Source organism: Artemia franciscana, chromosome 9, assembly GCF_032884065.1.
Source record: "Artemia franciscana chromosome 9, ASM3288406v1, whole genome shotgun sequence".
In the NCBI taxonomy this organism is placed as follows: Eukaryota; Metazoa; Arthropoda; class Branchiopoda; order Anostraca; family Artemiidae; genus Artemia; species Artemia franciscana.
Genome location: NC_088871.1, coordinates 48,589,724 through 48,606,512, shown reverse-complemented (window position 1 = coordinate 48,606,512; position 16,789 = coordinate 48,589,724). Strand labels below are relative to the sequence as shown.

The following is a 16,789-nucleotide window of genomic DNA, read 5'->3' as shown; positions in this document are numbered from 1 at the left end:
AAAGAATCATTTATTCTCATAAAACGGCCCTCGTGATTCTCAAAAAATTGGACGAAAATTCGAGCTTTAACGTAGAGAGTGAGGTATTAACTTGGATTGAAACCCCGTAATATATGTAGTAATTTCTGTTCGTTTTAGGATTTAATTTTGCTCCTTACTTTCAGTTAAAAAACTTGTTTTATTTAATTCTGAAATGGGAGTAAACTGGAAAGACTGCCCTTAAATGGTTTGCTTTTACCGTGCCAAAACTCTCATGTTGTTTTGTTGTCAAACAGTTTGTGGTAACGAACTGTAGTTAGGAGCGACCCGAATAAATAGTAACCGAAACTTCAAAAAACGGAATTTTTATGCAATAAAATTATGTAATTAAATATATAAGTTTCATAAAGTTTAGTCTTGCCCATCTAAAGTTACGAGCCTGAGAAAATTTGCCTTCTTTTAGAAAACAGGGGGAAAGACCCCTTAACATTCATAGAATCTTAACGAAAATCACACCATCGGACTCAGCGTATCAGAGAACCCTAAAGTTGAAGTTTCAAGCTCCTATCTACAAATTGTGGAATTTTGCATTTTTTGCCACAAGACAGATCACAGATGCGTGTTTATTTGTTGTTTCTTTTTTGTTGTTTTTTTTTGTTTTTTTCCCTAGGGTCGATCGTATCGACCCAGTGGTGCTGGAATGTCGCGATAGATCTCATTCTAATGGAAATTGAAAGTTCTAGTGCCCTTTTTTAAGTGGCCAAAAAAATGGAAGGGCACCTAGGCCCCCTCCCACGCTCGTTTTTCCTGAAGTCACTGGATCAAAATTTCGAGATTACCATTTTATTCAGCTTAGTCGAAAAATATAATAAATAAGTCCTTGCGGACAAGCCACAATCCCCGTGGGAGTTGCTGCAAGTTAGGAACCTTGACCAGTGTTTACATGTTGTAATGGTTATTGTAAAGTGTACAGACGCTTTCAGGGGGATATTTTTGCTTAGGGAGGGGTTGAGGGGAGGGGGCTATGCGGAGGGAGCTTTCCATGGAGGAACTTGTCATGGGGAAAGAAAATTTCCGTGAAGGGGCGCAGGATTTTTAAGCATTTTTTCAAAGAACAATGAAAAAATAAATATGAAAAAGTTTTTTCAACTGAAAGTAAGGAACAGCATTAAAACTTTAAGCGAACAGAAATTATTACGTATATGAAGGGTTCACCTTCTCCAAATACCTTGCTCTTTACGCTAAAGGAATTGTATTAATCTCAACTATTTATTCTACGGCCTTTGTGATTCAGTGGTCATTTTTAAGGAATTGGGACAAAGTTTAAGCTTTAGTGTAGAGAGCGAGTTATTGACGAGGGGGTGAGCCCCCTCATATACGCAATAAAAATATACGAATATAGAAGTTCGTTACGTAAGTTAATTTGTAAGTTCCGTATATTTTTACTAATAAAAACATTCGTAAAAAATCACAAGTTTTAGTTGCCTTTTAAATAACCAAAAATTTGGAGGGTAACTAGGCCTACTCCCTCGCTCCTTTTTTCTCAAAATCGTCCCATCAAAACTATAAGAAAGCCATTTAGTCTAAAAAATAAATTAATATGCAAATTTAGTTTTAATTATTCATGTGCGGAGAGTCAAAATCAAAACATCCATTAATTCAAAAACGTTTATAAATTAAATAAAAAAACAAGTTTTTTTTAACTGAAAATAAGGAGCGATATTAAAACTTAAAACGAACAGAAATTACTCTGTAAATGAAAGTGGCTGCTCCTTCCTCAACACCCCGCTGTTTATGCTAAGGTTTTTTACTGTTTTAAAAGTCAGAGGAGAGAAAGAGTCCAACTTGAATGTAAAGAGCGGGGTGTTGAAGAGAGAACAGCCCCTTTAATTTACGGAGTAATTTTTGTTCGTTTTAAGTTTTAATATCGCTCCTTACTTTCAGTTAAAAAAGTTTTTTTTTATTATTTCAATAGAGGACAAGTTTTCTATAATCATACAGACATAAGGAAATAACATCTCCTGGCTTGTTAGTAACTTAGCACAAAGCTCATAATGCTGTAAAATAATATCACTCCACTTTTTGAAAGAGGGTTTTTTGAAAATTAAATAAACTTTGATTTACTGCGGGGCCTACGCAGGGACCTTAGTAGTCACGAAGCGTCGTTAATCTGAAATGAACTTTGATTTAATTTCTTCTATAAAGACTGAAGATTTTAATATTTTTTTGAAAAACCTTATCCAAGAACGTAGGAGCCAAGTCCAACACCTTCATCAAATTCAGCTTGGCAACTATGTAAAAAAAAACGTACGTAACTCTTCTTGAGAAGATTGTACCTACTAGTTATTAATTTCCGATAGCCAAGAAATAGCGAATCGACTTCTGTGTTTGAGGCAGAGTTTTATCCTAGACATAAGCAGCCTTTGTGAGTGTTAGGCTTACCCTGTTTGCTTAACTGCCTATGTGTTTGATTTTCTTGCAATTTAATTGTGACTACGATTTTGTATTTATTCAGCAGGAAAAAAAAACATAAAAAACACCGAGAGTAAAAGCGTTTATGATTATTGTTTTTTTTTTTGTTTAATTTAGTATCACTTCTGCACAATGACCTCTGTCAAAAAATTGGATCTCGTTTTGTTTTTGAAAAGGAAATTCCATGATTAGGGTGGTAGACAAGTTCGAAGTGAAACGATCTTGATAGTATAAGGACAATAGACTAGCCTTAGAATTTGTATCATAACTTGATATTCTTCTATGCGTAGAGAGAAATAGAAGGATTTTCATATATGACATATTTGATCTTCATCTGGAGTAATACTAAAGTGCATTTGTTACAATCTAATATTGTATGTTACTCCCTACAGTTATTATAGCCGGTGACACCATAATTTTATTTGATAAATCAATCCATTCTATCTGTGTGCTTTTCAATGACTTTACGGTTGCTAAAATAGTATTTAATTTTATGCTTATATTTGTAAGATAATTCTAATTGTACAGTTAAAGTTACTTATATCACAGTTGGTTTAAGGCTGTGAAAAGCGTTATGGATTAGTTTGTTATTGTCGGGCTACGTGCTCACTTTTGACTCCTAAATCAATATTCTAGTTTCTTATACTTGGCTTTTGTTGTTTCAGTAAAGTGCTAGTTACCGGTAACTATAATGACATAAGTAAATTCTTGTTTCTTGTTTTGTTAAATTAATATTTACCAGTTTTCAAATTTATAGTTAATGCAGAAACAACACTGCCAGGCACATCTTTTTTTATTTTTATTTCCATCTGAGATGGGGAAGTGTCACTGATACAATAATTTCCATTCATTTTAAGATTTAATTTTGCACCTAAAAAAAATATTTAATCAAAGTAAAATGTCCTAGCTTCGAGGATAAACTTTTTAGAAATCAAACAACTTTGAAATTTTGATAGAAATTCATAGTTTCTCTTCAGAAACCTAAGCAAAACTTCTGTGTCTCTTGTAAATTTTTTTGAAGTAAGGCTGCAAGTTATTATTTCGAAAAACATAAATTACGATTTTCCAAAATTTTGGGGTTAACGTTTCAATATATTTTAGACGTTCAATGCCATGTAAAGTCAGCAAGAAAACATGCACTCTTCGATATAAAAATTTTTCTTGGCATCCTAGAAATAACTGCTTTTGTAAACAAGATTTTCAAGGTTTTCGAAACCCATGAAAAATTTCCGTATCTCTCATAAATTTTTTGAAAGTATACCGTATAGTATGACTTTGAAAAATATGATTTCGATTATTTTTGACGGGCCACTTGATACCAAAACAACTGTACACTTTCGTCGTCCACACAATTCAATTCTGACTCCTGGATCTTAATTACATTCCAGGTAACACCAAATGCGATAATGCTAAGGATATTCCAAAATTACGTGAAATTTCTGTCAATAAGGTAGTGGCAACCGTTTTCTACGACTGTAAAGAAGTTGTACTTGTGGACTTTGTATAAGGTTGAAGAACTATTACAGGAGTCTATAGTGTTAAGTTTGAGGAAATTATGAGTAGAATTAGCTAAAAGGTGTCCAGAAAAGAACCATCGTGGAATCCTCTTCCATTACTCCCCTGCATATTCTGAACCCGCTAAAAAAGAAGGTTTGGTATAACTTATGTAGGAATTGCTGCAACTTCCATCTTAAAGCCTAAAGCAAATCCCATCTGCCTTTTTTTATGCCTCAGCTAAAAAAAAAGAATTAGACTCATCAGTGCTACCCATGCAAAATATGAACCATGCATAATGCCGATTTCAATATTTTTCTTTTTGTTTTGATTTTGTGGCATTTTTGAGGGGTTTTGGCTCTTTTTTGGATCCCCATAGATTTATTTTTTTCAATAATCTTTTACTTTAAATATTAACCGCAATAATAGTTATCATTGCTGAATCATAGTCAGATGACAATTATTCTAATTAGGCAGTTTTAAATAAAAACAACGTTTTTTAACATTTGGTTACTATGGGCCCTGGCTCACCTTTTACTAGATTTTAGCTAGTGCTACAACCACGATGGCACTTACAGACGGTAGAATTTTAAAAATGCACATGTATATGAGCTTTAACTTTTAAATGAGACATTACAAATCTCTCTACGATGGTGTGGTAGCCAGCAAGCCTTCTTAATGTTGCAGTAGCCTGCTGGTGAGCAGACGATTTACAAAACCTAATAAGGGAGCTGAGAGGGGGAGTATACAGCAGGGTTAATGTAAACATTTAGTTAAGAGCTTGGGACCGTAAATATTACATTGATGTCATTTTATACTTCCAAGTCTTTTCATATGTGCAACCAAAGCACCGTTTATATTGCCAGACGACCCTTAGTTAGAGGTAGGATAGATCAAAAGTACGTGGATATGAGCAATAGATCTTAAATGAGCCATTAAACATATCTCTACGAAGTTCTGGTAACCTGAACGAAACAAGCGAATATTTAGTTTACTTGAAACAAATCCCCAAAGTAAGAAATGAATCTCTGAAACACAAAATGATAAGGGTTATAGAGGAAACAAAAAAGCAAGCTGAACAAAACACGTGGATATCTGGCAATGGAATCTGGAGGCTAAAATCACACATGGAAACATCCCTGCTGCGTTTCAAATTGCATCGCTTAATCCTGCTCTATTTCAAATATACTAGATATATTTAAAAATATTTTATGTTAGATCTTTTCAATGAGACTTTTTTAAGATGTTTCTTCCATTAGCTATTATACTATTTTTTATTATGATCTACATTATAAATTTCTACCGGGATTTGTTTCATCTTATATCTTTTCAAGTGAATATACCTTAAAAATATAGCATGATGTTTGTATTATATTAATATATTATTATTTTCTTAAAATATTTTTTCCATTCTTTCTCTTCATGCTCCATCTTTTAAAAACAATTTAAAATATGGCTGATGTACTTTATTACACTACCATTGTATTATGCTATTACAATTATGTAATTAACTTGTTTAACAATTTATTTCAGGCTTTGTTGTATCCTGCATCTATTGGATCCAATACCTATTTTTCAGAATTTTTGTTATTATTATGATTATGTTAGCACATTATTGTTTTCTTTATTGACTCTGAATATTTCGTTTCCACATAGAAGGAAGTAACAACTATTGTCTATTTAAGAACACCAGATGGACACTTTTCACCGAATTGCCGAATACATGGCTCTAGTGAAGTCTTGTCGCCTCTACAGGTTCCCTTACCTGTACCCCCTCCTGCACGAATGCCTGAAGGTCGTCCAGAAAGTCCCTCTGAAGTTAGATATGTAGGATACTCACCTTTGTGCCCTGGGTCAGCAAACATACCTGGTGGGGGTAAATGTAATCAAGAGCTTCATCAGTCATGTTTTTGTGTTCGATTTATTGCAGAGCATACAAGACTGAAAGAAGAGGCAACAAAAGTAAGTTATTCTTGATCTAATTCAGTTAAGTCCCAAGGAACCGCTCCAGCTGGGTAGTTGGCGTACTAGAATGAAATCCTATTTCCTTGGGGATGGGGGTTTAATTCCCTATGTCCTCAATTATTTGGTTTGAACGAGGATCCGTGGTTTGACTTTGTAAGCTTATCCAGCATAGACTTACATCCAAATGGGTGTATGGAGAAATGCGAGAAAGGTGAAGAGGGAGGATTTTTGGAGACAATAGGATGGCTGGTCCCAAACCCTCCATTGTGCCTACTTGGCTGAAGGGCCAAATAATGGAGGTTAGCACCACCAGCATGGACTGTAAAGTTCGGTACCATATCCTTTACCTTTAACTTTGGAATATGGAGCTTTTTCACAAAAGCATGCAAAATTAGGCTATTAGGCTTTGTCATTTACAATGGCTACTTCATTTGCGAATTGATATCATCTTTATCATCTTTTTCCTTTGTGTATTTAGATGCTTTGTTTTGTCAAATTTATCCCATTAATCAACCAAAAATGAGAAAAACATTTTTAGTGCCACAGGCAGTTTCTATAATTAGGATGTGGGCAAGTGCATCCACTTGCCCACCCCTCTGAATTTTGAGAAATACCTTTTTTTTCGGCATTTTCATTGAAAAATACCCTTTCTCGGTGTTTTAAGTGAAAAAAAATGAAAAAGAACAAAATTGTCGTCTCATAGGTTTTGGGAAATATATTTTACCTCGTCCACCCTACTTTCTGTGAATTGATAGAAGTGGCCATTTAAACTTCAAATGGTCCATTTTTAAAAGATATTCCACTGAATAAATTTTAAGATAAAAAAGGCTGTAAAAATGAAAAAAAACAATCCTCATTAGCTTCTTCTAAAGGTCTTTGGAAACCTCGATAACAGTTTCATCTTTGTATACCCTTAGCTTCCCTGCCCCCTGTGTTTGTCCAGACTAGTGTATCTTTATTCAAAATTCTTAATGCTACTTAAATTGTTGTTTTTCATAGCTTTAGAGCTAAAATTTTCCTATATAATTTCAAAAGACTCAGCATTAAGCCTGAGTCACAGGAGCTGGTGTTGGAAATAGTCATCAACTTAGAGCGACCACGAAATTTGCGATGTTGGGAAACGCCAACCACAAAATGAAGTTTTTCAAGGCCAGTGGGATTTTTTTTCCTCCTGTTACACGTTCCTCTTGTGTGTCATGTAACGTGGATTTTTTCAGCTACCACAACGCCCTCTCTGACTTACAAACAACAGTTAAATTGGGGATAAATAGGATGTTTATCTGTTGATGAAGGTTTCTATGTATGTGATCGAAATTTTCAGAATTGTTATCATTGTTTTTCATTGTCTAATAAAAGGATTTATTCCTATTTTACCTGTTATTTGTCAATCATGTATCCTTTAAATTCTTTTACTATTGATACTTACTGTAAAGATTTTCTAAAAGCATAAAAAATAAATTTAGAGCTTAAAAATTTTATTATCTCCTAGCCCGTAATTGAAAGAAATCCAAAACATAAGCCTTTTAGTTATAAGAGTTAAAACAATAAATATTTTGTGGATTCTGATTGATTGTTCTATCGAAATTAATCTGCCTGAATCTTCATTAAAACTTACCTCAATTCAAGCTTTTGGGACTGCCCTTAGCTAAGAAAGCTATGTATGGTTTGGTGGTAACCAAACTTTCTAAAATCAATGACGTATAGTTTGATATTAGCTTCAAAAGTGTCATGTTATAAGGTCTAGTTGGGATCGATGATGTATTCTATAGATAGTCCGAATTAAAAAGTTAAAATAAGGATCATCGAAAGCTTCTAATCGTGACTTTAAAACAAATAGCTTCACTTAACACCATTTGAATTTAATTTTCTTCTACAGCAAATGCAAAAAAAAAATGAATTAATCATTTTCTTCTTTGGATTGTTATGGAGATGCTTTTGCATAACCTCATCATTGGAATCAAATTCTGGGCTCTGCGAGGAACGAAAACAAAATGTAGGATGAATATGTATTTTAGTATTATAATTACAATTAAATAGTACTGTTCCAATAATTTAATGTTAACGGGCTGGTGGCACGAATAAGCTCCAATAAAATATTATTACCGGTTCATACAGCGGGCGACAGAATATTAACTATGTCCCACACGGACTTTCCTTGTATTTTTTACCTTGATACCTCTGAGAGACTGCTAGTAATTATAAGTAACTAAAATTAAAACAATACATTGGTAAAGAATTATTAAATGCCGTTATCATCTACCCACAAAAATATCAACCAAAAAAAGTACTGATGGAAAAAGATTAAGAAAATTTTAATTTGAATTATTTTCAATTAAAGATTTTTCTTGTAGATTTTACTCCTTGCACATCCTTTTTCATCCTTTAAAATTAATTGGCAAGCATCCTTGGGTTCCATATGCTATTTTATATTTGCAATAGCGCTTTTTATATTTGCAAAATTCCTGATGGTAACTTCCTTTGTGTTAATTAAATAAAAAAACAAGTTTTTTCAACTGAAAGTAAGGAGCGAGATTAAAACTGAAAACGAACAGAAATTACTTCGTATATGAAAGGGGCTGCTTCCTCATCAACGCCCCACTCTTTACGCTAAAGTTTGACTCTTTCTCTCAACTCTTCTTTTTAAAACAGTAAAAAACTTTAGCCCCTCATATGGGTAATAATTTCTGTTCGTTGTAAGTTTTAATGCTGCTCCTTACTTCCAGCTGAAAAAAACTTTTCATATTTATTTTTTCATTGTTTTATTTTTAAATAATGCTAGTATTAATGTCGCTCCTTACTTTCAATTGAAAAAACTTGTTTTTTTTTATTTAATTTCTGAACGTTTTGAATCAATGCATCTTTTGATTTTGGCTCTCCGCAGAGGAATAATTAAAACGAGATTTGCATTTTTTTTTTTTTTTTTTTTTTTTGCTAAATGGATTTCTCATAATTTTGATCGAATGATTTTGAGAAAAAAAGAGCGGGAGAGAAGGCCTAGTTGCCTAGGTTCTAACTTTAGCATAAAGAGCGGGGCGTTGATGAGGAAGCAGCCCCTTTCATATACGAAGCGATTTCTGTTCGTTTTAAGTTTTAATGTCACTCCTTACTTTCAATTGAAAAAACTTATTTTTTTTTTATTTAATTTCTGAACGTTTTTGAATCAATGCATCTTTTGATTTTGGCTCTCCGCAGAGAAATAATTAAAACGAGATTTGCATTATTTTTTTTTTTGGCTAAATGGCTTTCTCATAATTTTGATCGAATGATTTTGAGAAAAAAAGAGCGGGAGAGGAAGCCTAGTTGCCCTCCAATTTTTTGTTTAATTAAAAAGGCAACTAGAACTTCTAATTTTTTATGAATCTTTTTATTAATGAAAGATATACGTAACTTATAAATTAGCTTACGTAAAGAACTTTTTATTCTCCCACAGTCCCCGTGGGAGGGGCTACAAGTTACAAACTTTTACCAGTGCTTACATATAGTAATGTTTATTGGGAAGTGTACAGGCGTTTTCAGGAAGATTTTTTGGTTGGGGGAGGGGTTGAGAAGAGGGGGATATTCTGGGGAACTTTCCATCGAGGAATTTGTCATGGGGGAAGAAAATTCCCGTGAAGGGAGCGCAGGATTTACTAGCATTATTTAAAAATAAAACAATGAAAAAATAAATATGAAAATTTTTTTTTCAGCTGGAAGTAAGGAGCAGCATTATAACTTAAAACGAATAGAAATTATTACCCATATGAGGGGCTCACCACCTCCTAATACCTCGCTCTTTACGCTAAAGTATTTTTAGTAATGTCAACTATTTATTCTACGGCTTTTGTAATTCAGGGGTCATTCTTAATGAATTTGGACAAAATTTAAGATTTAGTGTAAAGAGAGAGGTACTAACGAGGGGGCGAACCCTCTCATATATGTAATAAAAACATGAGAATAAAAAGTTCTTTACGTAAGCTAATTTATAAGTTACGTATATCTTTTACTAATAAAAAGATTCGTAAAAAATTAGAAGTTCTAGTTGCCTTTTTAATTAAACAAAAATTGGAGGGCAACTAGGCTTCCTCTTCCGCTCTTTTTTTCTCAAAATCATTCGATCAAACTTAAAACGAACAGAAATTACTTCGTATATGAAAGGGGCTGCTTCCTCATCAACGCCCCCTTCTTTACGCTAAAGTTTTTTACTGTTTTAAAAAGAAGAGTTGAGAGAAAGAGTCAAACTTTAGCGTAAAGAGCGGGGCGTTGATGAGGAAGCAGCCCCTTTCATATACGAAGTGATTTCCATATGCTATTTTATATTTGCACTAGCGCTTTTTATATTTGCAAAATTCCTGATGGTAACTTCCTTTGTGTTAATTAAATAAAAAAACAAGTTTTTTCAACTGAAAGTAAGGAGTGACACTAAAACTTAAAACGAACAGAAATCACTTCGTATATGAAAGGGGCTGCTTCCTCATCAACGCCCCACTCTTTACGCTAAAGTTTGACTCTTTCTCTCAACTCTTCTTTTTAAAACAGTAAAAAACTTTAGCCCCTCATATGGGTAATAATTTCTGTTCGTTTTAAGTTTTAATGCTGCTCCTTACTTCCAGCTGAAAAAAACTTTTCATATTTATTTTTTCATTGTTTTATTTTTAAATAATGCTAGTATTAATGTCGCTCCTTACTTTCAATTGAAAAAACTTGTTTTTTTTTTATTTAATTTCTGAACGTTTTTGAATCAATGCATCTTTCGATTTTGGCTCTCCGCAGAGGAATAATTAAAACGAGATTTGCATTTTTTCTTTTTTTTTTTTTTTGGCTATATGGCTTTCACATAATTTTGATCGAATGATTTTGAGAAAAAAAGAGCGGGAGAGGAAGCCTAGTTGCCCTCCAATTTTTGTTTAATTAAAAAGGCAACTAGAACTTCTAATTTTTTACGAATCTTTTTATTAGTAAAAGATATACGTAACTTATAAATTAGCTTACGTAAAGAACTTTTTATTCTCATGTTTTTATTACATATATGAGATATATGTATGATATATGTAACGAGGGGGGTTCGCTCCCTCGTTAGTACCTCTCTCTTTACACTAAATCTTAAATTTTGTTCCAATTCATTAAGAATGACCCCTGAATCACAAAAGCCGTAGAATAAATAGTTGACATTACTAAAAATACTTTAGCGTAAAGAGCGAGGTATTAGGAGGAGGAGAGCCCCTCATATGGGTAATAATTTCTGTTCGTTTGAAGTTTTAATGCTGCTCCTTACTTGCAGCTGAAAAAAACTTTTCATGTTTATTTTTTCATTGTTTTATTTTTAAATAATGCTAGTAAATCCTGCGCTCCCTTCATGGAAATTTTCTTCCCCCATGACAAATTCCTCGATGGAAAGTTCCCCAGCATATCCCCCTCTTCTCAACCCCTCCCCCAACCAAAAAATCCTCCTGAAAACGCCTGTACACTTCCCAATAACCATTACTATATGTAAGCACTGGTCAAAGTTTGTAACTTGTAGCCCCTCCCACGGGGACTGTGGGGGAGTAAGTCGTCCCCAAAGACATAGTTACAAGGTTTTTAGACTACGCTGAATAAAATGGCTATCTCAGAATTTTGATCCGTTGACTTTGGAAAAATAATTAGTGTGGGAGGGGGCCTAGGTGCCCTCCAATTTTTTTGGTCACTTAAAAAGGGCACTAAAACTTTTCATTTCCGTTAGAATGAGCCCTCTCGCAACATTCTGGGACAACTGGGTCGATACGATCACCCCTGGGAAAAAAAAAACAACAAAAAAACAAATAAACACGCATCCGTTATCTGCCTTCTGACAAAAAATACAAAATTCCACATTTTTGTAGATAGGAGCTCGAAACTTCTACAGTAGGGTTCTCTGATACGCTGAATCTGATGGTGTAATTTTCGATAAGATTCTATGACTTTTAGAGGGTGTTTCCCCCTATTTTCCAAAATAACGCAAATTTTCTCAGGCTCGTAATACCAATGATACCATTATACGTAATACCATTGATACCAATATTTGGTGGGTAAGACTAAACTTGATTAAACTTATATATTTAAAATCAGCATTAAAATGCGATTCTTTTGATGTAGCTATTGGTATCAAAATTCCATTTTTTAGAGTTTTGGTTACTATTGAGCCGGGTCGCTCCTTACTACAGTTCGTTACCACGAACTGTTTGATCACACACATCTCTCAAACTCTCAGGGAACAATTTTAGGTGTGAGTATGAAACGGGAATAACAGTAGTGGAATCAAGGATGCCAATCATGAGATTGTAGGGAGGAATATTTTTAATTTTAAAATCAAGAGGAGATACATTTTTTTTTAATAAAAATACTAAAGAAAGGAGCTTTCGATTGAACGATTGAGAAACTTGTTTTCAAAATCTAAGGGACATACCCCCAACTTTTCAGTCCTGTGCGTAATTTGGAGAGCATATTATGATTTATGAATACTAAAATTTCTTATTCTGTTTCGCGATGTAGCAAATTCTATTTTGTTTAATGGAGATCTAAAGAGTTCTGACTTTTTATGACAAAACCAAGTTGGACACTAAGCCTTTTAGTTCTTCTTGAGTTACAAACCATAATGTGGTTGAAGCGTCTTCAAACTCAGAGTCATTGTTATTATCAACATTTTACAATTAGCTTGTAGTGCGTGGCTGTTAATCTGTAATCTCAACGGACGAAGATATAACTGATATAGACAAACTTATACGATAAAACATTGCTCTTTAGGTCAGCGTGTACTCAGGTTGTTAACCGTACATTTTTTTTTCATTAAGAGGAATCTCTCAACTTTTCCCCTTGTAATTTCTAAATGTTATCTGAAAAATCAATTTTTGTTGTATCTTCCTTCCTCCGTAACTACAAAACTATCATAAAACCCCGTTGTAGAAGTTTAAGTGTCTTTTAAATTTTTGTAAATTGTCTATTGCTTTTATGACAACAAAAGCCCATCCCAGAATTTCTATCAGATACATTTCAGGAAAACACGAGGTGGGGGAGGGGGGGTATCCACCCGTCGATCACTCTCAATCTCAAAAAGGGCACTATAACCTCTGATCACCAGTCCAATGAGCCCTTTCCGATGTTTCCACGACAACTCCTCCGATACGAAGTGCCCTAGTCTGAAAAAAACCCTCCCCTCTTCACAAAAAAAAATGTTGTGCCATTGCGCTATTGCACTGCCTATGATTCCAAATATATAAGGTTCATTAAGTTTAGTATTACCCATCAAAGGCTACGACCCTAAGAAAATTTGCTTGATTTTCAAAGAAGGGGGCAAAGAGCCCTTTAAAAGTCAAGGAATTGATGAAAATCACAACATTAGATTCAGAGTATTTGAGAACCCTACTGTAGATGTTCCCCGAAAAAGAATGTTGAATTTTGCTATTTTGCCAGAAGAAAGATAACGGATCGGGAGAGGAAAGAAGAAAGATCGGGAGAGGGCTCATTCGAACGGATATGAAAAATTTTAGAGCTCATTTTAAGCTACCAAACAGATTGCAGGGCGACTAGGCCCCCACCCACGCCCCTTTTTTCTGTCAAAATCATCTGATCAAAATTTTGAGATCGCTATTTTGTTCAGTATAGTTCAAAAGCAGAATAACCATGCCTTTAGAAATAAATTGGCCCCCACAGTTCCTGGGGAAAGTTCTTTTAACTATTAAATTTACCCGTTTTTTTATGTGTAGTATTTCTTATTGGAAAGTGAGCATAAATTTTTCGGGTAGGGGGCGAGTTTTCTGATGGGGAGAATTTGGAATGGGGTGTGAATTTTTCACGGAAAATCTTACACTGGGAAAATTTGCCAGAATTTCTATACGAAATCCTTCCTATGTCTTACTTTCTCTTGCCCGGGGTAAATTTTCAACAGGATTGAATTTTCTAGAGGATATATCGTGCGGAGGAGGGATATTTGTATGGAGGTGAAGCCAAATTTCCAGGCATTACTGAGAAAAATGATCAGAAATCAAATATAAGAAAACAAGTTTTTTCAACTGAAGGTAGGGAGTAACACTAAAACTTAGAGGGATTAGAAATTATTACTTATATTAGAGAGGTTGACACCTCCTCAACACCTCGCTCTTTATGCTAAAGGTTGAATTTTGTCCAAATTCTTTAAGAACGACTCCTGAAGCCCAAGGCTCGTTTAATTAGAGCATTCAGAAACTTTCTTAAAAGTACTGAAAAACTTTAGCGCAAAGAGCGAGGTGTTGAAGAGCGGGCAACCCACGTAATAGTTTCTGTTCGTTTTACATTTTAATGATGTTCCTTACTTTCAGTTAATTTTTTTTTTTTTACTTTCAGTTAAAAGTTCCTTACTTTCAGTTAAAAAGCAATCGGAACATTATAAGTTTATCATCCAAGGTTTTGTACACTGTCGCAGTGGCTGAATTTGGACCTAATTATTTATTTATTTTTTTGTAAAAACTGGCAAATAGATTGTAAATTGGCAAATTTAGGCTGAAATAATTTAGGCTGAAGATGGGTGAAATAACTTTATGAAAATAGTTTGTAATATTGTAGATTATGTCGTTGGGAGGAAGGTCAGAAAAGAACTCATCTTCCCTGAAAAATTTCTCGTTGTTGGGGGAAAGAAGCTTCCCACGAAGGGGGGACTGAATTTCCGGACATTATTTAATCTCCTCAATAGCTCGCTCTTACGCTAAAGTTTCTTTTTCAACTTTTTAAAAGTTGAGTCATTCTTTAACAACTGGAACAAAAATCAAACTTAGGTTATTATAAGGTTATTCCTAGTTAAAAAAAAAAGTAAAATTGATATGCAAATTTTGTTTTGATTATTCATGGACGTTGAGCCAAATTCAAAACATGTATTAATACAAAAACGTTTATAAATTAAATAAAATCAACAAGTTATTTTAACGGAAATTAATTCTTATTACTTAGAATTATTCAGAAATTAAATAAAAAAACAAGTTTTTGTAACCAAAAGTAAGGAGCGACACTAAAACTTAAAGCGAAAAAAAATTATTTCGTAAATGAGTGGGGCTGTTCCCTCCTCAGCGCCCCGCTCTTTGCGCTAAGATTCGACTCTCTCACAACCCTACTTCATAAAACAATAAAATAAAAAAAATTAGCGTAAAGAGTGGGGCGTTGAGGAGGGGACAGCCCCTTTCATATACGGAATAGTTTCTGTCCGCTTTAAGTTTTAATGTCGCTCCTTGCCTTAAGTAAAAAAAACTTGTTTTTTTATTTAATAGCGCGGAAGTATCGGAGACAGTTCTCTCTTTTTCTCGTTTGGCAAAACACTTTTATCATTTAATATCACCCTAAAACACTAACCACAATAAAATTTGAATCACTTTGCGTGTCAGTAATTCCAACAGGAATGGTAGTAGTGCCATAAAGGCTTACATAATTTATTGGCTTGGAGTTGGAGCAACTTCAAAAGCTACCTGTCAGAGGGCCAATTTTCATGAATTTGCTTTGTATGACCACGATTGACTTGGAGATCAAATTCTGATCTTTCATTTAAAAAAAAAATGATTGTCCAAGTTGGGATTTGTCCCATTTACAAGTTTTTTTTTTTCCACTATAGAATAAGAGAAAACGACACTAAAACTCCCGAGGACTGTTGAAATTAAAAAGGATTGTTTTCGAATAGTGATTCATCGCTATGAAGGCCATAATTTTGAAATGAATTTCCTCTACTTTTCGGTAGGTTTCTTTTGATTCACAAAGACATCTTAATGAAGCACGTCTTTTCAAATCAATAGTATGAAAGGGAAACCATAGGAACAGAAATTTGAAATGAGTTTCTAAAGAATATGATTTCATAAAAGTTAAACCGTTCATTGATGTCTTCCCAAGAAGCTATTTTGTGTTGTCACAACGTTAATGCACGTTGTCTGAACTTTAAAGTAAATCGTCCATCAAACAGTTCGTGGTAACGAGCTGTAGTAAGGAGCGACCCAGCTCAATAGTAACTAAAACTCTAAGAAATGGAATTTTGATACCAATAGCTACATCAAAAGAATCGCATTTTAATGTTGATTTTAAATATATAAGTTTCATCAAGTTTCGTCTTACCCACCAAAACTTACGAGCCTGAGAAAATTTGCGTTATTTTAGAAAATTGTGGGAAACACCTCCTAAAAGTCTTCGAATCTTAACGAAAATCACACCATCAGATTCAGCCTATCACAGAACCCTACTGTAGAAGTTTCAAGCTCTTATCTACAAAAATGTGGAATTTTGTAGTTTTTGCCAGACGGCAGATCACGATGCGTGTTTATTTGTTTGTTTTTTTGTTTTGTTTTTCCCAGGGGTGATCGTATCGACTCGGTTGTCCTAGAATGTTGCAAGAGGGTTCATTCTAACGGAAAGAAAAAGTTCTAGTGCCCTTTTTAAGTGACCAAAAAATTGGAGGGCACCTAGGCCCCCTCCCAAGCTAATTATTTTCCCAAAGTCAACGGATCAAAATTCTGAGATAGCCATTTTATTCAGCGTAGTCGAAAAACCTTATAACTATGTCTTTGGGGACGACTTACTCACCCACAGTCCCCGTGGGAGGGGCTACAAGTTACAAACTTTGACCAGTGCTTACATATAGTAATGGTTATTGGGAAGTGTACAGGCGTTTTCAGGAGGATTTTTTGGTTTGGGGAGGGGTTGAGAAGAGGGGATATGCTGGGGGAACTTTCCATCGAGGAATAAGTCATGGGGGAAGAACATTTCCATGAAGGGAGCGCAGGATTTACTAGCATTACTTAAAAAAAAATTTAAAAATAAATATGAAAAAGTTTTTTCAGCTGGAAGTAAGAAGCACCATTAAAACTTAAAACGAACAGAAATTATTACCCATATTAGGGACTCACCTCCTCCTAATACCTCCCTCTTTATGCTAAAGTAT

The 16,789-nt window shown here is 34.2% G+C and overlaps 1 protein-coding gene across 3 annotated transcripts in view; it reads left to right on the top strand.

Annotated features, from left to right (window-relative positions):
• The window catches only part of LOC136031504 (acetylcholine receptor subunit alpha-like), a 201,737-nt gene that overhangs the window by 181,027 nt on the left and 3,921 nt on the right, over window positions 1-16,789 (top strand). For all 3 annotated transcript variants that reach the window (XM_065711166.1, XM_065711167.1, XM_065711165.1), the window contains exon 11: window positions 5,631-5,907. In XM_065711166.1, coding sequence (XP_065567238.1) covers window positions 5,631-5,907 — 277 coding nt within the window. The remainder of the gene's footprint in view (window positions 1-5,630; window positions 5,908-16,789) is intronic.